At 42.5% G+C, this 27,346-nt stretch overlaps 1 protein-coding gene across 2 annotated transcripts in view; it reads right to left on the minus strand.

Moving 5' to 3' along the window:
• The window catches only part of ISY1 (ISY1 splicing factor homolog), a 743,196-nt gene that overhangs the window by 250,928 nt on the left and 464,922 nt on the right, over nucleotides 1–27,346 (minus strand). For both annotated transcript variants that reach the window (XM_053721042.1, XM_053721043.1), the window contains exon 8: nucleotides 4,410–4,532. In XM_053721042.1, the coding sequence (XP_053577017.1) occupies nucleotides 4,410–4,532 (123 nt within the window). The remainder of the gene's footprint in view (nucleotides 1–4,409; nucleotides 4,533–27,346) is intronic.

Consider the following 27,346-nt stretch of genomic DNA (forward strand, 5'->3'; position numbering starts at 1 on the left):
TAGTTTGAAGGTCCAAGGTGCTACTAGTGCATCCACTAGAGCCGCCTTGGGATCCCTGGATCTGGACCCGTAGCAAGGAACTTTGAAGTTCTGACGAGAGGCCATCAGATCCATGTCTGGAATGCCCCACAGCTGAGTGACTTGGGCAAAGATTTCCGGATGGAGTTCCCACTCCCCCGGATGCAATGTCTGACGACTCAGAAAATCCGCTTCCCAATTTTCCACTCCTGGGATGTGGATAGCAGACAGGTGGCAGGAGTGAGACTCCGCCCATAGAATGATTTTGGTCACTTCTTCCATCGCTAGGGAACTCCTTGTTCCCCCCTGATGGTTGATGTACGCAACAGTTGTCATGTTGTCTGATTGAAACCGTATGAACTTGGCCCTCGCTAGCTGAGGCCAAGCCTTGAGAGCATTGAATATCGCTCTCAGTTCCAGAATATTTATCGGTAGAAGAGATTCTTCCCGAGACCAAAGACCCTGAGCTTTCAGGGATCCCCAGACCGCGCCCCAGCCCATCAGACTGGCGTCGGTCGTGACAATGACCCACTCTGGTCTGCGGAATGTCATCCCTTGTGACAGGTTGTCCAGGGACAGCCACCAACGGAGTGAGTCTCTGGTCCTCTGATTTACTTGTATCTTCGGAGACAAGTCTGTATAGTCCCCATTCCACTGACTGAGCATGCACAGTTGTAATGGTCTTAGATGAATGCGCGCAAAAGGAACTATGTCCATTGCCGCTACCATCAACCCGATCACTTCCATGCACTGAGCTATGGAAGGAAGAGGAACGGAATGAAGTATCCGACAAGAGTCTAGAAGCTTTGTTTTTCTGGCCTCTGTCAGAAAAATCCTCATTTCTAAGGAGTCTATTATTGTTCCCAAGAAGGGAACCCTTGTTGACGGGGATAGAGAACTCTTTTCCACGTTCACTTTCCATCCGTGAGATCTGAGAAAGGCCAGGACAATGTCCGTGTGAGCCTTTGCTTGAGGAAGGGACGACGCTTGAATCAGAATGTCGTCCAAGTAAGGTACTACAGCAATGCCCCTTGGTCTTAGCACAGCTAGAAGGGACCCTAGTACCTTTGTGAAAATCCTTGGAGCAGTGGCTAATCCGAAAGGAAGCGCCACGAACTGGTAATGTTTGTCCAGGAATGCGAACCTTAGGAACCGATGATGTTCCTTGTGGATAGGAATATGTAGATACGCATCCTTTAAATCCACCGTGGTCATGAATTGACCTTCCTGGATGGAAGGAAGAATAGTTCGAATGGTTTCCATCTTGAACGATGGAACCTTGAGAAACTTGTTTAAGATCTTGAGATCTAAGATTGGTCTGAACGTTCCCTCTTTTTTGGGAACTATGAACAGATTGGAGTAGAACCCCATCCCTTGTTCTCTTAATGGAACAGGATGAATCACTCCCATTTTTAACAGGTCTTCTACACAATGTAAGAATGCCTGTCTTTTTATGTGGTCTGAAGACAACTGAGACCTGTGGAACCTCCCCCTTGGGGGAAGTCCCTTGAATTCCAGAAGATAACCTTGGGAGACTATTTCTAGCGCCCAAGGATCCAGAACATCTCTTGCCCAAGCCTGAGCGAAGAGAGAGAGTCTGCCCCCCACCAGATCCGGTCCCGGATCGGGGGCCAACATTTCATGCTGTCTTGGTAGCAGTGGCAGGTTTCTTGGCCTGCTTTCCCTTGTTCCAGCCTTGCATTGGTCTCCAAGCTGGCTTGGCTTGAGAAGTATTACCCTCTTGCTTAGAGGACGTAGCACCTTGGGCTGGTCCGTTTCTACGAAAGGGACGAAAATTAGGTTTATTTTGGCCCTTACCCCCAGTGATATCAGAGATAATCTCTTTCAAGTCAGGGCCAAACAGCGTTTTCCCCTTGAAAGGAATGTTAAGTAGCTTGTTCTTGGAAGACGCATCAGCCGACCAAGATTTCAACCAAAGCGCTCTGCGCGCCACAATAGCAAACCCAGAATTCTTAGCCGCTAACCTTGCCAATTGCAAAGTGGCGTCTAGGGTGAAAGAATTAGCCAATTTGAGAGCATTGATTCTGTCCATAATCTCCTCCAAAGGAGGAGAATCACTATCGACCGCTCTTATCAGATCATCGAACCAGAAACATGCGGCTGTAGCGACAGGGACAATGCATGAAATTGGTTGTAGAAGGTAACCTTGCTGAACAAACATCTTTTTAAGCAAACCTTCTAATTTTTTATCCATAGGATCTTTGAAAGCACAACTATCCTCTATGGGTATAGTGGTGCGTTTGTTTAAAGTGGAAACCGCTCCCTCGACCTTGGGGACTGTCTGCCATAAGTCCTTTCTGGGGTCGACCATAGGAAACAATTTTTTAAATATGGGGGAGGGACGAAAGGAATACCGGGCCTTTCCCATTCTTTATTAACAATGTCCGCCACCCGCTTGGGTATAGGAAAAGCTTCTGGGAGCCCCGGCACCTCTAGGAACTTGTCCATTTTACATAGTTTCTCTGGGATGACCAACTTGTCACAATCATCCAGAGTGGATAATACCTCCTTAAGCAGAATGCGGAGATGTTCCAACTTAAATTTAAATGCAATCACATCAGGTTCAGCCTATTGAGAAATGTTCCCTGAATCAGTAATTTCTCCCTCAGACAAAACCTCCCTGGCCCCATCAGACTGGGTTAGGGGCCCTTCAGAAATATTATTATCAGCGTCGTCATGCTCTTCAGTATCTAAAACAGAGCAGCCGCGCTTACGCTGATAAGTGTTCATTTTGGCTAAAATGTTTTTGACAGAATTATCCATTACAGCCGTTAATTGTTGCATAGTAAGGAGTATTGGCGCGCTAGATGTACTAGGGGCCTCCTGAGTGGGCAAGACTCGTGTAGACGAAGGAGGGAATGATGCAGTACCATGCTTACTCCCCTCACTTGAGGAATCATCTTGGGCATCATTGTCATTATCACATAAATCACATTTATTTAAATGAATAGGAATTCTGGCTTCCCCACATTCAGAACACAGTCTATCTGGTAGTTCAGACATGTTAAACAGGCATAAACTTGATAACAAAGTACAAAAAACGTTTTAAAATAAAACCGTTACTGTCACTTTAAATTTTAAACTGAACACACTTTATTACTGCAATTGCGAAAAAACATGAAGGAATTGTTCAAAATTCACCAAATTTTCACCACAGTGTCTTAAAGCCTTAAAAGTATTGCACACCAAATTTGGAAGCTTTAACCCTTAAAATAACGGAACCGGAGCCGTTTTGAACTTTAACCCCTTTACAGTCCCTGGTATCTGCTTTGCTGAGACCCAACCAAGCCCAAAGGGGAATACGATACCAAATGACGCCTTCAGAAAGTCTTTTCTAAGTATCAGAGCTCCTCTCACATGCGACTGCATGCCATGCCTCTCAAAAACAAGTGCGCAACACCGGCGCGAAAATGAGGCTCTGCTTATGCTTTGGGAAAGCCCCTAAAGAATAAGGTGTCTAAAACAGTGCCTGCCGATATTATTATATCAAAATACCCAGATAAAATGATTCCTCAAGGCTAAATATGTGTTAATAATGAATCGATTTAGCCCAGAAAAAGTCTACAGTTTTAATAAGCCCTTGTGAAGCCCTTATTTACGATCGTAATAAACATGGCTTACCGGATCCCATAGGGAAAATGACAGCTTCCAGCATTACATCGTCTTGTTAGAATGTGTCATACCTCAAGCAGCAAGAGACTGCACACTGTTCCCCCAACTGAAGTTAATTGCTCTCAACAGTCCTGTGTGGAACAGCCATGGATTTTAGTGACGGTTGCTAAAATCATTTTCCTCATACAAACAGAAATCTTCATCTCTTTTCTGTTTCTGAGTAAATAGTACATACCAGCACTATTTCAAAATAACAAACTCTTGATTGAATAATAAAAACTACAGTTAAACACTAAAAAACTCTAAGCCATCTCCGTGGAGATGTTGCCTGTACAACGGCAAAGAGAATGACTGGGGTAGGCGGAGCCTAGGAGGGATCATGTGACCAGCTTTGCTGGGCTCTTTGCCATTTCCTGTTGGGGAAGAGAATATCCCACAAGTAAGGATGACGCCGTGGACCGGACACACCTATGTTGGAGAAATAAAGTTTCAGTTTTTGAATTTCGGACTGGCACCCTATAAACAGGACCAGTTTTCACTGCTACATTTACAGAATTTTACTCAGGTAGAAACAACAGTGAAGCCTGTAGGAACACGGGTAGTATATATGCAGTGTGGAGATGCCCTTGTACTTTTGATACAGTTTCATCATGTTTCATGATATCACGCTTAGAGCATGAGAGAGACAGAGATTTTATTATTATAAGGTCGAAAAGTGGAAAGAATAACAAAACGTGCATCAATTATGAATCACATACCTTTCTTTTCCTGCTCCTGCTCCAAAGGCACTAAAACACCATCATCCTCATCCCTATAACCATAATATTCAGCATCAATATCTTTCATCAACTCCGTTCGCGTTTTACGGGGAGGAGGTACAGCTATAAAAGATTAAAAAAATATATGTTTTAAATAGTTGAACAAATAATGGACAGGCAGCATAGGTAGAAAAGAATCAGAAATAACTATAACAATATTGGTTTAAAGAAGTGTCATTAATGTATTTTTAAAATTTAATAAATAATAGTAATAATCGCATGCTTAATGTATAAAGAAGTTACTGTCAGTGACAGGAAATTAACAGGACTAGCAATGCAGCAAACATCCTTAATAAAAAGAATATGATCATTATTATTTATTTATTTTAATTTTATTGAAAAGTTTTTAAAACATTACATTTCATGTATATAGAAAAAAAAAAGAGAACATGATTACAAAAAAAGAAGAAATAAAAAATAAAAAAGGGGTGTATACAAAAACAAAATTTATGCTTACCTGATAAATTTATTTCTCTTGTGGTGTATCCAGTCCACGGGTTCATCCATTACATGTGGGATATTCTCCTTCCCAACAGGAAGCTGCAAGAGGACACCCACAGCAGAGCTGTCTATATAGCTCCTCCCCTAACTGCCACCCCCAGTCATTCGACCGAAGACAAGAAAGAAAAAAGGAGAAACTATAGGGTGCAGTGGTGACTGTAGTTTAAAAATAAAAAACACCTGCCTTAAAATGACAGGGCAGGCCGTGGACTGGCTACACCACAAGAGAAATAAATTTATCAGGTAAGCATAAATTTTGTTTTCTCTTGTAAAGGTGTATCCAGTCCACGGGTTCATCCATTATTTGTGGGATACCAATACCAAAGCTTTAGGACACGGATGAAGGGAGGGACAAGGCAGGCACTTAAACGGAAGGCACCACTGCCTGTAAGACCTTTCTCCCAAAAATAGCCTCCGAAGAAGCAAAAGTATCGAATTTGTAGAATTTAGAAAAAGTGTGAAGCGAAGACCAAGTCGCCGCCTTACAAATCTGTTCAACAGAGGCCTCATTTTTAAAAGCCCATGTGGAAGCCACCGCTCTAGTGGAATGAGCTGTAATTCTTTCAGGAGGCTGCTGGCCAGCAGTCTCATAAGATAAGCGGATTATGCTTCTCAGCCAAAAAGAAATAGAAGTTGCCTAAGCCTTTTGGCCTCACCTCTGTCCAGAGTAGACAACAAACAAAGCAGATGTTTGACGAAAATCCTTCGTAGCTTGTAAATAAAACTTTAAAGCACGAACCACATCAAGATTGTGTAAAAGACGTTCCTTCTTTGAGGAAGGATTAGGACATAATGAAGGAACAACAATCTCCTGATTGATGTTCTTATTAGATACTACCTTAGGAAGAAACCCAGGTTTGGTACGCAAAACTACCTTATCTGCATGGAAAATCAGATAAGGGGAATCGCACTGTAAAGCAGATAACTCCGAAACTCTTCGAGCCGAGGAGATAGCTACTAGAAACAGAACTTTCCAAGATAAAAGTTTAATATCTATGGAATGCAAAGGTTCAAACGGAACCCCTTGAAGAACTTTAAGAACTAAATTTAAACTCCATGGCGGAGCAACAGGTTTAAACACAGGCTTAATTCTAACTAAAGCCTGACAAAACGCCTGAACGTCTGGAACCTCAGCCAGACGATTGTGCAAAAGAATAGACAGAGCAGAAATCTGTCCCTTTAAGGAACTAGCAGACAATCCTTTCTCCAATCCCTCTTGGAGAAAGGATAAGATTCTAGGAATTCTACTCCATGAGTAACCCTTGGATTCACACCAATGAAGATATTTACACCAAATCTTATGATAGATTTTCCTGGTGACAGGCTTTCGAGCCTGAATTAAGGTATCAATGACCGACTCAGAAAAAACACGCTTTGATAGAATCAAGCGTTCAATCTCCAAGCAGTCAGACGCAGAGAAAATAGATTTGGATGTTTGAAAGGACCTTGAAGTAGAAGGTCCTGCCTCAGCGGCAGAGTCCATGGTGGAAAGGATGACATGTCCACCAGATCTGCATACCAAGTCCTGCGTGGCCACGCAGGAGCTATCAAAATCACCGAAGCTTTCTCCTGCTTGATCTTGGCAATCAGACGAGGGAGCAGAGGAAACGGTGGAAACACATAAGCCAGGCTGAAGGACCAGGGCGCTGCTAGAGCATCTATCAGCGCTGCCTTGGGATCCCTGGACCTGGACCCGTAACAAGGAAGCTTGGCGTTCTGACGAGACGCCATGAGATCCAGTTCTGGTTTGCCCCATAGTTGAATCAACTGTGCAAATACCTCCGGATAGAGCTCCCACTCCCCAGGATGAAAAGTCTGCCGACTTAAGAAATCTGCCTCCCAGTTTTCTACTCCTGGGATATGGATAGCTGAGAGATGGCAAGAGTGAACCTCTGCCCATAGAATTATCTTTGAAACCTCCAACATCGCCAGGGGGCTCCTTGTACCCCCCTGATGGTTGATATAGGCTACAGTTGTGATGAAAAGTCTGCCGACTTAAGAAATCTGCCTCCCAGTTCTCTACTCCTGGGATATGGATAGCTGAGAGATGGCAAGAGTGAACCTCTGCCCATAGAATTATCTTTGAAACCTCCAACATCGCCAGGGGGCTCCTTGTACCCCCCTGATGGTTGATATAGGCTACAATCGTGATGTTGTCCGACTGAAATCTGATGAACCTGACCGCAGCTAGCTGAGGCCAAGCCTGAAGAGCATTGAATATCGCTCTTAGTTCCAGAATGTTTATCGGAAGGAGGGCTTCCTCCTGAGTCCACGAACCCTGAGCCTTCAGGGAGTTCCAGACTGCACCCCAGCCCAGTCACTATAGTCCATTCTGGCCTGCGGAAGCTCATTCCCCTGGACAGATGGACCCGAGATAGCCACCAGAGAAGAGAATCCCTGGTCTCTTGATCCACATTTAGCAGAGGGGACAAATCTGTATAATCCCCATTCCACTGATTGAGCATGTAAAGTTGCAGTGGTCTGAGATGTAGGCGGGCAAACGTAACTATGTCCATTGCCGCTACCATTAAGCCGATTACTTCCATACACTGAGCCACCGACGGCTGAGAAGTGGAATAAAGAGCACGGCAGGAAGTTAGAAGCTTTGACAACCTGACCTCTGTCAGAAAAATCTTCATTTCTACTGAATCTATCAGAATTCCTAGGAATGAAACTCTTGTGAGAGGGGAAAGAGAACTCTTTCCTTCGTTCACCTTCCACCCATGAGACCTCAGGAATGCCAGAACAATGTCCGTATGGGACTTGGCGATTTGAAAATTCGAGGCCTGTATCAGAATGTCATCTAGGTAAGGAGCCACCGCTATGCCTCGTGGTCTTAGAACCGCCAGTAGGGACTCTAGAACCTTTGAAAAGATTCTTGGTGCCGTGGCTAACCCGAAGGGAAGAGCCACAAACTGGTAATGCCTGTCTAGGAAGGCAAACCTGAGAAACTGATGATGATCTCTGTGTATCGGAATGTGGAGATAAGCATCCTTTAAGTCCACGGTAGTCATATATTGACCCTCCTGGATCATAGGTAGGATGGTTCGAATAGTCTCCATCTTGAAGGATGGGACCCTGAGAAATTTGTTTAGGATCTTGAGATCCAAGATTGGTCTGAAAGTTCCCTCTTTTTTGGGAACTATAAACAGATTTGAATAGAATCCTTGCCCCTGTTCCTCCCTTGGAACTGGGTGGATCACTCCCATAACCAGAAGATCTTGAACACAACGTAAGAATGCCTCTCTCTTTATCTGGTTTGCAGATAATTGTGAGAGATGAAATCTCCCCTTTGGAGATTAGGCTTTGAAATCCAGAAGATATCCCTGGGAAACAATCTCCAGAGCCCAGGGATCCTGGACGTGTCTTGCCCAAGCCTGGGCGAAGAGAGAAAGTCTGCCCCCAACTAGATCCGGTCCCGGATCGGGGGCTACTCCTTCATGCTGTCTTAGAGGCAGCAGCAGTTTTTTTGGCCTGCTTTCCCTTGTTCCAAGCCTGGTTAGGTCTCCAGACTGGCTTGGACTGGGCAAAATTTACTTCTTGTTTTGCAGTAGAGGAAGTTGAAGCTGCGCCACTCTTGAAGTTTCGAAAGGAACGAAAATTAGTCTGTTTGGTCCTGAATTTGTTGGACCTATCCTGGGGAAGGGCTTGGCCTTTTCCTCCAGTAATATCAGAAATGATCTCCTTCAGTCCAGGCCCGAATAGGGTCTGCCCTTTGAAGGGGATGTTGAGAAGCTTAGACTTTGAAGTAACATCAGCTGACCAGGATTTAAGCCATAGCGCCCTACGCGCCTGAATGGCAAAACCTAAATTCTTAGCCGTTAGCTTTGTTAAATGAAAAACGGCGTCAGAAATAAATGAATTGGCTAACTTAAGAGCTTTAAGCCTGTCTAGGATATTATCCAACGGGGTCTCCACCTGTAGAGCCTCTTCAAGAGACTCAAACCAGAAAGCCGCTGCAGCAGTGACTGGGGCAATGCATGCAAGAGGCTGTAGAATAAAACCTTGTTGTATAAAGATTTTCTTAAGGAAACCCTCTAATTTTTTATCCATTGGATCTAGGAAAGCACAACTGTCCTTGACGGGGATACTTGTACGCTTAGCTAGGGTAGAGACTGCTCCCTCCACCTTAGGGACCGTCTGCCACGAGTCCCGTGTAGCGGCATCTATGGGAAACATCTTTTTAAAAGCAGGAGGGGGAGAGAACGGTACACCTGGTCTATCCCATTCCTTCGTAATAATTTCTGAAAACCTTTTAGGGATTGGAAAAACATCAGTGTAAACAGGCACTGCAAAGTATTTGTCCATTTTACACAATTTCTCTGGGACTACAATGGTGTCACAGTCATCCAGAGTTGCTAAAACCTCCCTGAGCAACAAGCGGAGGTGTTCAAGCTTAAAATTAAATGCTGTCATTTCAGAGTCAGACTGAAGTAACGCCTTCCCTGAATCAGAAATGTCACCCACAGATAGAAGCTCTCCTGCTTTGGCTTCTGTACATTGTGAGGGTATATCAGACATAGCTACTAAAGCGTCAGAAAGCTCTGTATTTGTTCTAGCCCCAGAGCTGTCTCGCTTTCCTTGTAACCCTGGCAGTTTGGACAATACCTCTGTGAGGGTATGATTCATAACTGCCGCCATGTCTTGTAAGGTAAACACATTGGACGCGCCAGATGTACTTGGCGTCACTTGAGCGGGAGATATAGGTTCTGACACATTGGGAGAGCTAGGTGGTTTAACCTCCCTTTTGTCAGTCTGAGAAACCTCTGGTGATAAATCTTTAAAACCCATAATATGGTCTTTATAACTTCTAGAAAGGTCAGTGCATTTGGTACACATTCTAAGAGGGGGTTCCACAATGGCTTCTAAACATAATGAACAAGGAGTTTCCTCTATGTCAGACATGTTTAACAGACTAGTAATGAGACCAGCAAGCTTGGAAAACACTTTAATAAATGTGAAAAAGCAATTAAACAAAAACGGTACTGTGCCTTTAAGAGAAAAAAACTACCACATAAACTGCAAAACAGTGTTAAAAAGTAGTAAACTCTATGACATTTTTACAGTGTGTATAAGAGACTAAAGCAGCATTGCACCCACTTGCAAATGGATGATTAACCCCTTAGCCCCCAAACCGGATAAGAAAAACGGTAAAACCGTTAAAAAACAGTCAAACACACTGCCACAGCTGTGCTGTGGCTCCTACCTGCCCTTAAACACGATTTTTTGCAGGAAAAAAACCCTCAATAGTGGTCCTAGATGCCAGAGGACTCCTTTAGGGAAGCTGGATGTCTCAGTCTGAATATCAACTGCACAAAAAGTGCGCGAAAATAGGCCCCTCCCACCATGCACTCAAAGTCAGAGGGCCTTAAAAAAGTACTCCTAGGAGTAATCTAGCTAGCCATGTGGAAAACTAGGCCCCAAATAAAGATTTATCACCCTCAGAGAAAAAAAGTTTTTTCTATAAACCCTGCAAACGTTTTTACACTAAGTAATATGAGTATTAACATGAATATTACCCTTTTTTGCAAGCATGATCCCAGTTGCTGTTAAATCACTGTATCAAGCTTACGTTAAATATACCAGGCACTGTCAGCATTTTCTAGACCTTATCATCTCTCTAGAAAAAAATATACTGAACATACCTCAAAGCAAGTAATCTGCAGACCGTCCCCCCAACTGAAGTTTTCTTTCAATAGTCTTCAGTTATGTGTGAGAACAGCAATGGACCTTAGTTACAAACCGCTAAGATCATCAAACCTCCAGGCAGAATTCTTCTTCCAATTTCTGCCTGAGAGTAAAACAGTACAACGCCGGTACCGTTTAAAAATAACAAACTTTTGATTGAAGGTAAAAACTACACTAAGTCACCACGTCTCTCTTGATACTTCCTTTCTTGTCAAGAGCTGCAAAAGAATGACTGGGGGTGGCAGTTAGGGGGAGGAGCTATATAGACAGCTATGCTGTGGGTGTCCTCTTTTAGCTTCCTGTTGGGAAGGAGAATATCCCACAAGTAATGGATGAACCCGTGGACTGGATACACCTTTACAAGAGAAATATAGCATTTGACATGAGAGATACTATCAATTATAACAGAACTTTGAGGATGGATACCATATAATAATCCCATCATCCCTCCTTAATTAAATTGTCATAAAATAATTGAGCAAATCTTGTCCAAAGATATTATGTTGTTGTAAAGGTTCTAAAGTGTTCAGAAAGGCTTTCCATTTGTCCCTTCTGTATTTTGGTAGAGGTCAGATCTTTCTAAAATCAATTGATGTGTCATACGATTTGGGGCAGCAGTTTTTAACCTCCAGTCTCCATTTGGAAACCTTCTTAGATAATAAATAGTCTTGGTTAATAATTCTAATAATATTTCTCTCCATTAGCTTCAAACTAGTAGAGATTATTTCCTAAGACATTTCTTTCTTACGTATCTTAGTCCATTTATCAGTGAAATTCACCACCTCCCTGTCTACATTTCATCATTTTATGGTCAATTCTATAATACAGTACTGCAATTTTTCTTTGTTTATATAATATCATTGTGCACGTTAAGTGTTATATCAGTTTTCAGATTTGTTTTGTATTTTTGTATGGTCCAAGTGTTAATAATGCACGCATTGAGGATCTATTTGTAATAGTGATTACCATCGATATGAATGTGTTAAAACACTACTTATGTAGCCATTTAATTTAACCACCTTAATACAATGTATCAGGATTGGTGAACTTTGTAACAATCACATACGGGTCTTTTTAGATTAAAATAAAGCTTCTCAATCATGTTTTTATGCCTGATGAAACGGCCCCTGTTTATATGGCCGAGAAACGTGTTGCAAAATTGTATTAAAGATTGTTTTTAACTTTACCACAATCCGGATGTTGTGGTTTTTATATTATTTGTATCACTAACGGACTTTATGTACGGCTGAACACTCAGTGATCTACACCTGTGGCTTGGGAAGTCTCCGCTAGGATACTGTGTATCTTTCCTGATACTCACACTGAAACAGTGTATGGAGAAACACACAGTCTAAGGACCTGTGAGGATCGCAGCACGAAGCATTGTATCTGACGTGGCTGTGTTTACAGTGCGCTGACTGCTGTTGACCTTATTTATCCAAGGTGCCATCTGTCTTGTGAGTAGTTTTCATACCTCTCCTGCTTTCTGATACTATTTGCAATTAAGTTGCACTATGAGGCGTCCCTTGTCTTTTTTATGTTTTCATACAGTATAACCATCACACCGTAGGACACAAGAGGAGCTTGCCGAATATAACATCATTACTTTTTACCTTATCCACAGTTATTTTGTAACATATTATATTTTAATTGATGACACTTGTATTAGTTTATCTATTGATTAATAATATATTAATTGCTATTTCCTATATCATTGCACTCTCCATTTTCAGATATTCCTTTGGCTATCCCCACTTTTTATATCCTACGATATTTCTTTCTTACATATCTTGGTCCATTTATCTGTGAAATTCACCATCTCCCTGACTACATTTTTATTCATAATGGTTTAATAATATATCCGATTTTTCCTTTAGTCAGCAAGTTTGCATAGATCATAGAAAGGAGAGATTGCCCACAATTTAGGATATCTCTACTAATTTAGGATATTTAGGATATCTCTACTAATAGACTCAATATAATGTTTTACCTCAGAATAATACAACTCTTGGGAAGGGGGGGATATTGTATCTTAAAGATATCTTGGTAAATGGCTTAGTCTTCCTATTTTTTATTTCAAGGCATTGGTAAACATATTTTAAAGTGAATGTCAAGTTTGATGAATGTGTGCCGGTTTTTAAAAATTCTATCAAAAACAGGGGCACTTTTATTCATCAAACTTTACATTTTACTCGTTTTGTTAAAATACTTACCTTTAAATCTTGAAAGTCGCTCCAACGCTTCTCCCGCCCGTCACAAGCCTCTTCATATGTCAAAAATGACGAATACGGCTTGTCCTCAGGCAATGGCTGACGTATGAAGTGGCTTGCGACGGGCGGAGGAAGTGCTGGAGCGGCTTTCAAGAATAAAAGGTATTTTAACAAAACAAGTGAAATGTAAAGTTTAATGAATGAAAGTGCCCCTGTTTTTAATAGGATTTTTAAAAACCGGGCACACATTGGTCAAACTTGACATCTCTTTAAACCCTTATTATACCAGAGGTTGAAGGGAAATTCGTACCCTACAGGAAACTTATGGTTACCCCGTAAGGGTAAGAACCCTGAATATACCGTTGATTGTTTCCCATATCTTTGTTGCCTTTATACCAAGTGTTTATTATATCTTGAAAGAGGGGGCTTGATCTTATTTTTTGTGGTAATTCTATAGGTTTAGTATGTAATAAATAGCCTAAACTCATACTTCCTACACTCTCTTGATCTAGATCATAATTATTATTTTCTTTTTTGTCTAATAGCCAATCCATGCTATATTTCATAAGAGTAGCTGTGTTATAATCTAGATTGGGAAGTTACATATCCCCATTTCTATATGGCAAATATTCTCACTTTCTTATTATTCCAAATAAATGATCTTATAGCTTTCTCTTGTTAGGTGTATCCAGTCCACGGATCATCCATTACTTGTGGGATATTCTCCTTCCCAACAGGAAGTTGCAAGAGGATCACCCACAGCAGAGCTGCTATATAGCTCCTCCCCTAACTGCCATATCCAGTCATTCTCTTGCAAGCTCTCAACATAGTTGGAGGTAGTAAGAGGAAAGTGGTAAAATATAGTTAGTTTTTTCTTCAATCAAAAGTTTATTGTTTTTAAATGGTACCGGAGTGTACTATTTTATCTCAGGCAGCATTTAGAAGAAGAATCTGCCTGCGTTTTTCTATGATCTAACTAAGATCCACTGCTATTCTCACATATGTCTGAGGAGTGAGGTAACTTCAGAGGGAGAATGGCGTGCAGGGTATCCTGCAATAAGGTATGTGCAGTTAAGTTTTTCTAGGGATGGAATTTGCTAGAAAATGCTGCTGATACCGGATTAATGTAAGTTAAAGCCTAAATACAGTGATTTAATAGCGACTAGTAACAGGCTTGCTATCAAAGGTATATACTCTGATTAATGTGCAATATAAAACGTTTGCTGGCATGTTTAATCGTTTTTATATATGCTTTGGTGATAAAACTTATTGGGGCCTAGTTTTTTCCACATGGCTGGCTTTATTTTTGCCTAGAAACAGTTTCCTGAGGCTTTCCACTGTTATAGTATAAAAGTTACAGTTGGTGCAGTTAAAATTACAAACTGTGACATTCAGCTTCCCTCAGCAGTCCCTTGCATGCTATAGGACATCTCTGAAGGGCTCAAAAGGCTTCAAAAGTATGAGCTGTGGCAGTTGTTATGACTGTTTAAAAAACATATTTTTCGTTTTGTTAATCTGTTTTTTGTATTAGGGGTTAATCATCCATTTGCAAGTGGGTGCAATGCCCTGCTAACTTGTTACATACACTGTAAAAATTTCGTTAGTTTAACTGCCTTTTTTCACTGTTATTTCAAATTTTGGCAAAATTTGTTTCTCTTAAAGGCACAGTAACGTTTTTTTATATTGCTTGTTAACTTGATTTAAAGTGTTTTCCAAGCTTGCTAGTCTCATTGCTAGTCTGTATAAACATGTCTGACATAGAGGAAACTCCTTGTTCATTATGTTTAAAAGCCATGGTGGAACCCCATAGGAGAATGTGTACTAAATGTATTGATTTCACTTTAAACAATAAAGATCAGCTGTTATCTTTAAAAGAATTATCACCAGAGGATTCTGACGAGGGGGAAGTTATGACGACTAACTCTCCCCATGTGTCGGACCCTTTGACTCCCGCTCAAGGGACTCACGCTAAAATGGTGCCAAGTACATCAAAGACGCCCATAGCGATTACTTTGCAGGACATGGCGGCAATCATGGACAATACCCTGTCAGCAGTATTAGCCAGACTGCCTGAATTCAGAGGAAAGCGTGATAGCTCTGGGGTTAGACGTAATACAGAGCGCGCAGATGTTTTAAGGCCCATGTCTGATACTGCGTCACAATATGCAGAAGCTGAGGAAGAGCTTCAGTCTGTAGGTGACGTCTCTGACTCGGGGAAACCTGATTTATGAAGTATGTCTACTTTTAAATTTAAGCTTGAGAACCTCCGGGTGTTGCTTGGAGAGGTTTTAGCTGCTCTGAATGACTGTGACAGAGAAATTGTGTAGACTGGATAAATACTACGCGGTGCCGGTGTGTACTGACGTTTTTCCAATACCTAAAAGGTTTACAGAAATTATTACTAAGGAGTGGGACAGACCCGGTGTGCCGTTTTCCCCCCCTCCTATTTTTAGAAAAATGTTTGCAATAGACGCCACCACACGGGACTTATGGCAGACGGTCCCTAAGGTGGAGGGAGCAGTTTCTACTTTAGCAAAGCGTACCACTATCCCTGTCGAGGACAGTTGTGCTTTTTCAGATCCAATGGATAAAAAATTAGAAGGTTACCTTAAGAAAATGTTTATTCAACAAGGTTTTATCCTGCAGCCCCTTGCATGCATTGATCCTGTCACTGCTGCTGCGGCGTTCTGGTTTGAGTCTCTGGAAGAGGCCTTTCAGACAGCTACTCCATTGACTGAAATACTTGACAAGCTTAGAACACTTAAGCTAGCTAATTCTTTTGTTTCTGATGCCATTGTTCATTTGACTAAACTAAAGGCTAAGAATTCTGGATTCGCCATCCAGGCGCGTAGGGCGCTATGGCTTAAATCTTGGTCAGCTAACGTGACTTCAAAGTCTAAATTACTTAACATTCCCTTCAAGGGGCAGACCCTATTCGGGCCTGGTTTGAAGGAAATTATTGCTGACATTACAGGAGGTAAGGGTCATACCCTTCCTCAGGACAGGGCCAAATCAAGGGCCAAACAGTCTAATTTTCGTGCCTTTTTGAAACTTCAAGGCAGGTGCAGCATCAACTTCCTCTGCTACAAAACAAGAGGGAACTTTTGCGCAATCCAAGCCGGCCTGGAGCAAAGGCAAGCAGGCCAGAAAGCCTGCTGCTGCCTCTAAGACAGCATGAAGGAACGGCTCCCTATCCGGCAATGGATCTAGTAGGGGGCAGACTTTCTCTCTTCACCCAGGCGTGGGCAAGAGATGTTCAGGATCCCTGGGCGTTGGAGATCATATCTCAGGGATATCTTCTGGACTTCAAAGCTTCCCCCCACAAGGGAGATTTCACCTTTCGAGATTATCTGTAAACCAGATAAAGAAAGAGGCATTCTTACGCTGTGTGCAAGACCTCCTAATAATGGGAGTGATCCATCCAGTTCCACAGATGGAACAAGGACAGGGATTTTATTGAAATCTGTTTGTGGTTCCCAAAAAAGAGGCAACCTTCAGACCAATTTTGGATCTAAAGATCTTAAACAAATTCCTCAGAGTTCCATCGTTCAAAATGGAAACTATTCGGACAATCCTACCTATGATCCAGGAGGGTCAGTACATGACCACAGTGGATTTGAAGGATGCTTACCTTCACATACCGATTCACAAAGATCATCATCGGTTCCTAAGGTTTGCCTTTCTAGACAGGCATTACCAGTTTGTGGCTCTTCCCTTCGGGTTAGCTACAGCCCGAAGAATTTTTACAAAGGTTCTGGGGTCTCTTCTGGCGGTCCTAAGACCACGGGGCATAGCAGTGGCCCCTTATCTAGACGACATCCTGATACAGGCGTCAAACTTCCAAAATGCCAAATCTCATATGGACATAGTGTTGGCATTTCTGAGGTCGCATGGGTGGAAAGTGAACGAGGGAAAACATAATTTATGCTTACCTGATAAATTCCTTTCTTCTGTTGTGTGATCAGTCCACGGGTCATCATTACTTCTGGGATATAACTCCTCCCCAACAGGAAATGCAAGAGGATTCACCCAGCAGAGCTGCATATAGCTCCTCCCCTCTACGTCAGTCCCAGTCATTCGACCAAGAATCAACGAGAAAGGAGTAACCAAGGGTGAAGTGGTGACTGGAGTATAATTTAAAAGATATTTACCTGCCTTAAAACAGGGCGGGCCGTGGACTGATCACACAACAGAAGAAAGGAATTTATCAGGTAAGCATAAATTATGTTTTCTTCTGTTATGTGTGATCAGTCCACGGGTCATCATTACTTCTGGGATACCAATACCAAAGCAAAAGTACACGGATGACGGGAGGGATAGGCAGGCTCATTATACAGAAGGAACCACTGCCTGAAGAACCTTTCTCCCAAAAATAGCCTCCGAAGAAGCAAAAGTGTCAAATTTGTAAAATTTGGAAAAAGTATGAAGCGAAGACCAAGTTGCAGCCTTGCAAATCTGTTCAACAGAGGCCTCATTCTTAAAGGCCCAAGTGGAAGCCACAGCTCTAGTGGAGTGAGCTGTAATTCTTTCAGGAGGCTGCTGTCCAGCAGTCTCATAGGCTAAACGTATTATGCTACGAAGCCAAAAAGAGAGAGAGGTAGCAGAAGCTTTTTGACCTCTCCTCTGTCCAGAATAAACGACAAACAGGGAAGAAGTTTGGCGAAAATCTTTAGTTGCCTGCAAGTAGAACTTGAGGGCACGAACTACATCCAGATTGTGTAGAAGACGTTCCTTCTTTGAAGAAGGATTTGGACACAAGGATGGAACAACAATCTCTTGATTGATATTCCTGTTAGTGACTACCTTAGGTAAGAACCCAGGTTTAGTACGCAGAACTACCTTGTCTGAGTGAAAAATCAGATAAGGAGAATCACAATGTAAGGCTGATAACTCAGAGACTCTTCGAGCCGAGGAAATAGCCATTAAAAACAGAACTTTCCAAGATAACAATTTTATATCAATGGAATGAAGGGGTTCAAACGGAACACCCTGTAAAACGTTAAGAACTAAGTTTAAACTCCATGGCGGAGCAACAGCTTTAAACACAGGCTTGATCCTAGCTAAAGCCTGACAAAAGGCCTGGACGTCTGGATTTTCTGACAGACGCCTGTGTAACAAGATGGACAGAGCTGAAATCTGTCCCTTTAATGAACTAGCTGATAAACCCTTTTCTAAACCTTCTTGTAGAAAGGACAATATTCTAGGGATCCTAACCTTACTCCAGGAGTAACGTTTGGATTCGCACCAGTATAGGTATTTACGCCATATTTTATGGTAAATCTTTCTGGTAACAGGCTTCCTAGCCTGTATCAGGGTATCAATAACCGACTCAGAAAAACCACGTTTTGATAAAATCAAGCGTTCAATTTCCAAGCAGTCAGCTTCAGAGAAGTTAGATTTTGATGTTTGAATGGACCCTGTATCAGAAGGTCCTGTCTTAGAGGTAGAGACCAAGGCGGACAGGATGACATGTCCACTAGATCTGCATACCAAGTCCTGCGTGGCCATGCAGGCGCTATTAGAATCACTGATGCTCTCTCCTGTTTGATTTTGGCAATCAATCGAGGAAGCAGCGGGAAGGGTGGAAACACATAAGCCATCCCGAAGTTCCAAGGTGCTGTCAAAGCATCTATCAGAACCGCTCCCGGATCCCTGGATCTGGACCCGTAGTGAGGAAGTTTGGCGTTCTGGCGAGACGCCATGAGATCTATCTCTGGTTTGCCCCAACGTCGAAGTATTTGGGCAAAGACCTCCGGATGAAGTTCCCACTCCCCCGGATGAAAAGTCTGGCGACTCAAGAAATCCGCCTCCCAGTTCTCCACTCCCGGGATGTGGATTGCTGACAGGTGGCAAGAGTGAGACTCTGCCCAGCGAATTATCTTTGATACTTCCATCATTGCTAGGGAGCTTCTTGTCCCTCCCTGATGGTTGATGTAAGCTACAGTCGTGATGTTGTCCGACTGAAACCTGATGAACCCCCGAGTTGTTAATTGGGGCCAAGCCAGAAGGGCATTGAGAACTGCTCTCAATTCCAGAATGTTTATTGGAAGGAGACTCTCCTCCTGATTCCATAGTCCCTGAGCCTTCAGAGAATTCCAGACAGCGCCCCAACCTAGTAGGCTGGCGTCTGTTGTTACAATTGTCCAGTCTGGCCTGCTGAATGGCATCCCCCTGGACAGGTGTGGCCGATAAAGCCACCATAGAAGAGAATTTCTGGTCTCTTGATTCAGATTCAGAGTAGGGGACAAATCTGAGTAATCCCCATTCCACTGACTTAGCATGCACAATTGCAGCGGTCTGAGGTGTAGGCGTGCAAAAGGTACTATGTCCATTGCCGCTACCATTAAGCCGATCACCTCCATGCATTGAGCTACTGACGGGTGTTGAATGGAATGAAGGACACGGCATGCATTTTGAAGCTTTGTTAACCTGTCTTCTGTCAGGTAAATCTTCATTTCTACAGAATCTATAAGAGTCCCCAAGAATGGAACTCTTGTGAGAGGAAAAAGAGAACTCTTCTTTTCGTTCACTTTCCATCCATGCGACCTTAGAAATGCCAGAACTAACTCTGTATGAGACTTGGCAGTTTGAAAGCTTGAAGCTTGTATTAGAATGTCGTCTAGGTACGGAGCTACCGAAATCCCTCGCGGTCTTAGTACCGCCAGAAGGGCACCCAGAACCTTTGTGAAGATTCTTGGAGCCGTAGCCAATCCGAATGGAAGAGCTACAAACTGGTAGTGCCTGTCTAGGAAGGCAAACCGTAGATACCGGTGATGATCTTTGTGAATCGGTATGTGAAGGTAAGCATCTTTTAAATCCACTGTGGTCATGTACTGACCCTTTTGGATCATGGGTAAGATTGTCCGAATAGTTTCCATTTTGAACGATGGAACTCTTAGGAATTTGTTTAGAATCTTTAAATCTAAGATTGGCCTGAAAGTTCCCTCTTTTTTGGGAACCACAAACAGGTTTGAGTAGAACCCTTGTCCTTGTTCCGACCGCGGAACCGGATGGATCACTCCCATTAATAACAGATCTTGTACACAGCGTAGAAACGCTTCTTTCTTTATCTGGTTTGTTGACAACCTTGACAGATGAAATCTCCCTCTTGGGGGAGATAATTTGAAGTCTAGAAGGTATCCCTGAGATATGATCTCTAGCGCCCAGGGATCCTGAACATCTCTTGCCCAGGCCTGGGCGAAGAGAGAAAGTCTGCCCCCCACTAGATCCGGTCCCGGATCGGGGGCTCTCGGTTCATGCTGTCTTTGGGGCAGCAGCAGGTTTCCTGGCCTGCTTGCCCTTGTTCCAGGACTGGTTAGGCTTCCAGCCTTGCCTGTAACGAGCAACAGCTCCCTCCTGTTTTGGTGCAGTGGAGGTTGATGCTGCTCCTGTTTTGAAATTCCGAAAGGGACGAAAATTAGACTGTCTAGCCTTAGCTTTGGCTTTGTCTTGAGGTAGGGCGTGGCCCTTACCTCCTGTAATGTCAGCGATAATTTCTTTCAAACCGGGCCCAAATAAAGACTGCCCCTTGAAAGGTATATTAAGTAATTTGGACTTAGAAGTAACATCAGCTGACCAGGATTTTAGCCACAGCGCCCTACGTGCCTGGATGGCGAATCCTGAGTTCTTAGCCGTAAGTTTGGTTAAATGTACTACGGCCTCCGAAATGAATGAATTAGCTAGTTTAAGGACTCTAAGCCTGTCCGTAATGTCGTCTAGCGTAGATGAACTAAGGTTCTCTTCCAGAGAATCAATCCAAAATGCTGCCGCAGCCGTAATCGGCGCGATACATGCAAGGGGTTGCAATATAAAACCTTGTTGAACAAACATTTTCTTAAGGTAACCCTCTAATTTTTTATCCATTGGATCTGAAAAAGCACAGCTATCCTCCACCGGGATAGTGGTACGCTTAGCTAAAGTAGAAACTGCTCCCTCCACCTTAGGGACCGTTTGCCATAAGTCCCGAGTGGTGGCGTCTATTGGAAACATCTTTCTAAATATTGGAGGGGGTGAGAACGGCACACCGGGTCTATCCCACTCCTTAGTAACAATTTCAGTTAGTCTCTTAGGTATAGGAAAAACGTCAGTACTCGCCGGTACCGCAAAGTATTTATCCAACCTACACAGTTTCTCTGGTATTGCAACGGTGTTACAATCATTGAGAGCTGCTAAAACCTCCCCTAGTAATACACGGAGGTTCTCCAATTTAAATTTAAAATTTGAAATATCTGAATCCAGTCTGTTTGGATCAGAACCGTCACCCACAGAATGAAGCTCTCCGTCCTCATGCTCTGCAAGCTGTGACGCAGTATCAGACATGGCCCTAGTATTGTCAGCGCACTCTGTTCTCACCCCAGAGTGATCACGCTTGCCTCTTAGTTCTGGTAATTTAGACAAAACTTCAGTCATAACAGTAGCCATATCTTGTAATGTTATCTGTAATGGCCGCCCAGATGTACAAGGCGCCATAATATCACGCACCTCCCGGGCGGGAGATGCAGGTACTGCCGCGTGAGGCGAGTTAGTCGGCATAACTCTCCCCTCGCTGTTTGGTGAAATTTGTTCAAATTGTACAGATTGACTTTTATTTAAAGTAGCATCAATACAGTTAGTACATAAATTTCTATTGGGCTCCACCTTGGCATTGGAACAAATGACACAGATATCTTCCTCTGAGTCAGACATGTTTAACACATTAGCAATAAACTTGCAACTTGGTTATAATCTTTTTTAGCAAAAACGTACTGTGCCTCAAAGAGGTACTAAACGATTAAATGACAGTTGAAATAATGAACTGAAAAAAACAGTTATAGCATCAAACTTTAAAACAACACAACTTTTAGCAAAGGTTTGTTCCCATAGTAAAATAACAATAATTAAATTTGACATAAAAATTACAGAGTAACGTTTTTATTCACAGTCAAAATAAAATTCTCACAGCTCTGCTGAGAGAATCTACCTCCCTCTAAAGAAGTTTGAAGACCCCTGAGATCTGTCGGAGATGAACCGGATCATGCAGGAAATATAAGAGTAACTGACTGGAAATTTTTGATGCGTAGCAAAGAGCGCCAAAAACGGCCCCTCCCTCACACACAGCAGTGAAGAGAAACGAAACTGTCACAATTAAAACCAAACAACTGCCAAGTGGAAAATAATGCCCAAATATTTATTCACTCAGTACCTCAGAAATGTAAACGATTCTACATTCCAGCAAAAACGTTTAACATGATAATACTTATTAAAAGGATTAGTGACTTTTAACAGAGTAGTTCCGGTGAAATACCATCCCCAGAATACTGAAGTGTATACATACATGTCATTATAACGGTATGGCAGGATTTTCTCATCAATTCCATTCAGAAAATAAAAACTGCTACATACCTCAATGCAGATTCATCTGCCCGCTGTCCCCTGATCTGAAGCTTTTACCTCCCTCAGATGGCCGAGAACAGCAATATGATCTTAACTACTCCGGTTAAAATCATAGTAAAAAACTCTGGTAGATTCTTCCTCAAACTCTGCCAGAGAAGTAATAACACGCTCCGGTGCTATTGTAAAATAACAAACTTTTGATTGAAGTCATAAAAACTAAGTATAATCACCATAGTCCTCTCACACATCCTATCTAGTCGTTGGGTGCAAGAGAATGACTGGGACTGACGTAGAGGGGAGGAGCTATATGCAGCTCTGCTGGGTGAATCCTCTTGCATTTCCTGTTGGGGAGGAGTTATATCCCAGAAGTAATGATGACCCGTGGACTGATCACACATAACAGAAGAAAGAGTTCTCTATCACCCCTCACAAGGGTTTCCTTCCTAGGAACTCTGATAGATTCTGTAGAAATGAAAATGTACCTGACGGAGTCCAGGTTATCAAAGCTTCTAAATTCCTGCCGTGTTCTTCACTACATTCCGCGCCCTTCGGTGGCTCAGTGCATGGAAGTGATCGGCTTAATGGTAGCGGCAATGGACATAGTGCCATTTGCGCGCCTACATCTCAGACAGCTGTAATTATGCATGCTCAGTCAGTGGAATGGGGATTACACAGATTTGTCCCCTCTGCTAAATCTGGATCAAGAGACCAGAGATTCTCTTCTCTGGTGGCTATCTCGGGTCCATCTGTCCAAAGGTATGACCTTTCGCAGGCCAGATTGGACAATTGTAACAACAGATGCCAGCCTTCTAGGTTAGGGTGCAGTCTGGAATTCCCTGAAGGCTCAGGGATCGTGGACTCAGGAGGAGAAACTCCTCCCAATAAATATTCTGGAGTTAAGAGCAATATTCAATGCTCTTCTAGCTTGGCCTCAGTTAGCAACCCTGAGGTTCATCAGATTTCAGTCGGACAACATCATGACTGTGGCTTACATCAACCATCAAGGGGGGACCAGGAGCTCCCTAGCGATGTTAGAAGTCTCCAAGATAATTCGCTGGGCAGAGACTCACTCTTGCCATCTATCAGCGATCCATATCCCAGGTGTAGAGAACTGGGAGGCGGATTTTCTAAGTCGTCAGACTTTTCATCCGGGGGAGTGGGAACTCCATCCGGAGGTGTTTGCTCAATTGGTTCATCGTTGGGGCACACCAGAATTGGATCTCATGGCGTCTCGCCAGAATGCCAAGCTTCCTTGTTACGGATCCAGGTCCAGGGACCCAGAAGCGACGCTGATAGATGCTCTAGCAGCACCGTGGTTCTTCAACCTGGCTTATGTGTTTCCACCGTTTCCTCTGCTCCCTCGACTGATTGCCAAAATCAAACAGGAGAGAGCATCGGTGATCTTGATCGCGCCTGCGTGGCCACGCAGGACCTGGTATGCAGACCTGGTGGACATGTCATCCTTTCCACCTTGGCCTCTGCGACAAGACCTTCTACTACAAGGTCCTTTCAATCATCCAAATCTAATTTCTCTGAGACTGACTGCCTGGAGATTGAACGCTTGATTTTATCAAGGCGTGGCTTCTCCGAGTCAGTCATTGATACCTTAATACAGGCACGAAAGCCTGTAACCAGAAAAATCTACCATAAGATATGGCGCAAATATCTTCATTGGTGTGAATCCAAGAATTACTCATGGAGTAAGGTTAGGATTCCTAGGATATTGTCCTTTCTCCAAGAGGGTTTGGATAAAGGATTATCAGCTAGTTCTTTAAAGGGACAGATTTCTGCTCTGTCTATCCTTTTGCACAAGCGTCTGGCAGAGGTTCCAGACGTCCAGGCATTTTGTCAGGCTTTGGTTAGAATTAAGCCTGTGTTTAAACCTGTTGCTCCTCCATGGAGCTTAAACTTGGTTCTTAAGGTTCTTCAAGGAGTTCCGTTTGAACCCCTTCATTCCATTGATATCAAACTTTTATCTTGGAAAGTTCTGTTTTTGATGGCTATTTCCTCGGCTCGTAGAGTCTCTGAGTTATCAGCTTTACAATGTGATTCTCCTTATCTGATTTTCCATACAGATAAAGTAGTTCTGCGTACAAAACCTGGGTTTTTACCTAAGGTAGTTTCCAACAAGAATATCAATCAACAGATTGTTCTTCCATCATTGTGTCCTAATCCTTCTTCAAAGAAGGAACGTCTTTTACATAATTTGGACGTAGTCCGTGCTTTAAAGTTTTACTTACAAGCGACTAAAGATTTTCGTCAAACATCTTCCAAGTTTGTTGTTTACTCTGGACAGAGGAGAGGTCAAAAGGCTTCGGCAACCTCTCTTTCTTTTTGGCTTTGGAGCGTAATACGCTTAGCCTATGAGACTGCTGGACAGCAGCCCCCTGAAAGGATTACAGCTCATTTTACTAGAGCTGTGGCTTCCACCTGGGCCTTTAAAAATGAGGCTTCTGTTGAACAGATTTGCAAAGCGGCGACTTGGTCTTCGCTTCATACCTTTTCAAAATTTTACAAATTTTATACTTTTGCTTCTTCGGAGGCTATTTTTGGGAGAAAGGTTCTACAGGCAGTGGTCCCTTCCGTTTAAGTACCTGCCTTGTCCCTCCCTTCATCCGTGTACTTTAGCTTTGGTATTGGTATCCCACAAGTAATGGATGATCCGTGGACTGGATACACCTAACAAGAGAAAACATAATTTATGCTTACCTGATAAATGTATTTCTCTTGTGGTGTATCCAGTCCACGGCCCGCCCTGTCCTTTTAAGGCAGGTCTAAATTTTAAACTACAGTCACCACTGCACCCTATGGTTTCTCCTTTCTCGGCTAGTTTCGGTTGAATGACTGTATATGGCAGTTAGGGGAGGAGCTATATAGCAGCTCTGCTGTGGGTGATCCTCTTGCAACTTCCTGTTGGGAAGGAGAATATCCCACAAGTAATGGATGATCCGTGGACTGGATACACCACAAGAGAAATAAATTTATCAGGTAAGCATAAATTATGTTTTTTCAATCTGAAATATATCAAGATTACAGATTTCTAATGGAAGCATCTGAAAAAACATAATTTATGTAAGAACTTACCTGATAAATTCATTTCTTTCATATTAGCAAGAGTCCATGAGCTAGTGACATATGGGATATACAATCCTACCAGGAGGGGCAAAGTTTCCCAAACCTCAAAATGCCTATAAATACACCCCTCACCACACCCACAATTCAGTTTAACGAATAGCCAAGCAGTGGGGTGATAAAGAAAGGAGTAGAAAGCATCAACAAAGGAAATTTGGAAATAATTGTGCCTTATACAAAAAATCATAACCACCATAAAAAGGGTGGGCCTCATGGACTCTTGCCAATATGAAAGACATGAATTAATCAGGTAAGTTCTTACATAAATTATGTTTTCTTTCATGTAATTGGCAAGAGTCCATGAGCTAGTGACATATGGGATATCAATACCCAAGATGTGGATCTTCAACTCAAGAGTCACTAGAGAGGGAGGGAATAAAAATAATAACAGCCATATTCCGCTGAAAAAAATAATTCACATTTTTGAAAGAAAAAAACTTAAATCAAAAGCAGAAGAATCAAACTGAAACAGCTGCCTGAAGAACTTTTCTACCAAAAACTTCTTCCGAAAAAGCAAATACATCAAAACATTAGAATTTAGTAAATGTATGCAAAGAGGACCAAGTTGCCGCTTTGCAAATCTGATCAACTGAAGCTTCATTCTTAAAAGCCCACAAAGTGGAGACCGATCTAGTAGAATGAGCAGTAATTCTCTGAGGCGGGGCCTGACCTGACTCCAAATAAGATTGATGAAGCCAAGGAAATAGCAGAAGCCTTCTGACCTTTCCTAGGACCAGAAAATAAAACAAATAGACTGGAAGTCTTCCTGAAATCTTTAGTAGCTTCTACATAATATTTCAAAGCTCTTACCACATCCAAAGAATGTAAGGATCTCTCCAAATAATTCTTAGGATTAGAACATAAGGAAGGGACAACAATTTCTCTACTAATGCTTTTAGAATTTACAACCTTAGGTAAAAATTTAAAAGAAGTCTGCAAAACTGCGTTATCCTGATGAAAAATCAGAAAAGGAGACTCACAAGAAAGAACAAAGAAACTCAGAAACTCTTCTAGCAGAAGAGATGGCCAAAAGAAACAACACTTTCCAAGAAAGTAGTTTAATGTCTAAATAAAGCATAGGTTCAAATGGAGGAGCCTGTAAAGCCTTCAGAACCAAATTAAGACTCCAAGGAGGAGAAATTGACTTAATGACAGGCTTAATACGAATTAAAGCCTGTACAAAACAGTGTATATCAGGAAGTATAGCAATCTTTCTGTGAAATAAAACAGAAAGAGCAAAGATTTGTCTTTTCAAGGAACTTGCAGACAAACCCTTATCCAAACCATCCTGAAGAAACTTTAAAATTCTAGGAATTCCAAAAGAATGCTAGGAGAATTTATGAGAAGAACACCATGAAATGTAAGTCTTCCAAACTCTATAATAAATCTTTCTAGAGACAGATTTACGAGCTTGTAACATAGTATTAATCACTGAGTCAGAGAAACCTTTATTTCTTAGAAATAAGCGTTCAATTTCCATACCTTCAAATTTAATGATTTGAGATCCTGATGGAAAAACGGACCTTGAGATAGTAGGTCCGGCCGTAAAGGAAGTGGCCAAGGCGGGCAACTGGACATCCGAACCAGATCTGCATACCAAAACCTGTGTGACCATGCTGGAGCCACCAGCAACACAAAAGACTGTTCCATGATGATTTTGGACATCACTCTTGGAAGGAGAACTAGAGGCGGGAAGATGTAAGCAGGATGATAACACCAAGGAAGTGTCAGCGCATCCACTGCTTCCGCCTGAACTTCCCTGGACCTGGACAGGTATCTGGGAAGTTTCTTGTTTAGATGAGAGGCCATGAGATCTATCTCTGGAAGACCCCACATCTGAACAATCTGAGAAAATACATCTGGATGGAGAGACCACTCCCCTGGATGTAAAGTCTGGCGGCTGAGATAATCCGCCTCCCAATTGTCTACACCTGGGATATGCACCGCAGAGATTAGACAGGAGATGGTGATCTA

The sequence above is a fragment of the Bombina bombina genome, chromosome 7 (assembly GCF_027579735.1).
Source record: "Bombina bombina isolate aBomBom1 chromosome 7, aBomBom1.pri, whole genome shotgun sequence".
NCBI lineage: Eukaryota > Metazoa > Chordata > Amphibia > Anura > Bombinatoridae > Bombina > Bombina bombina.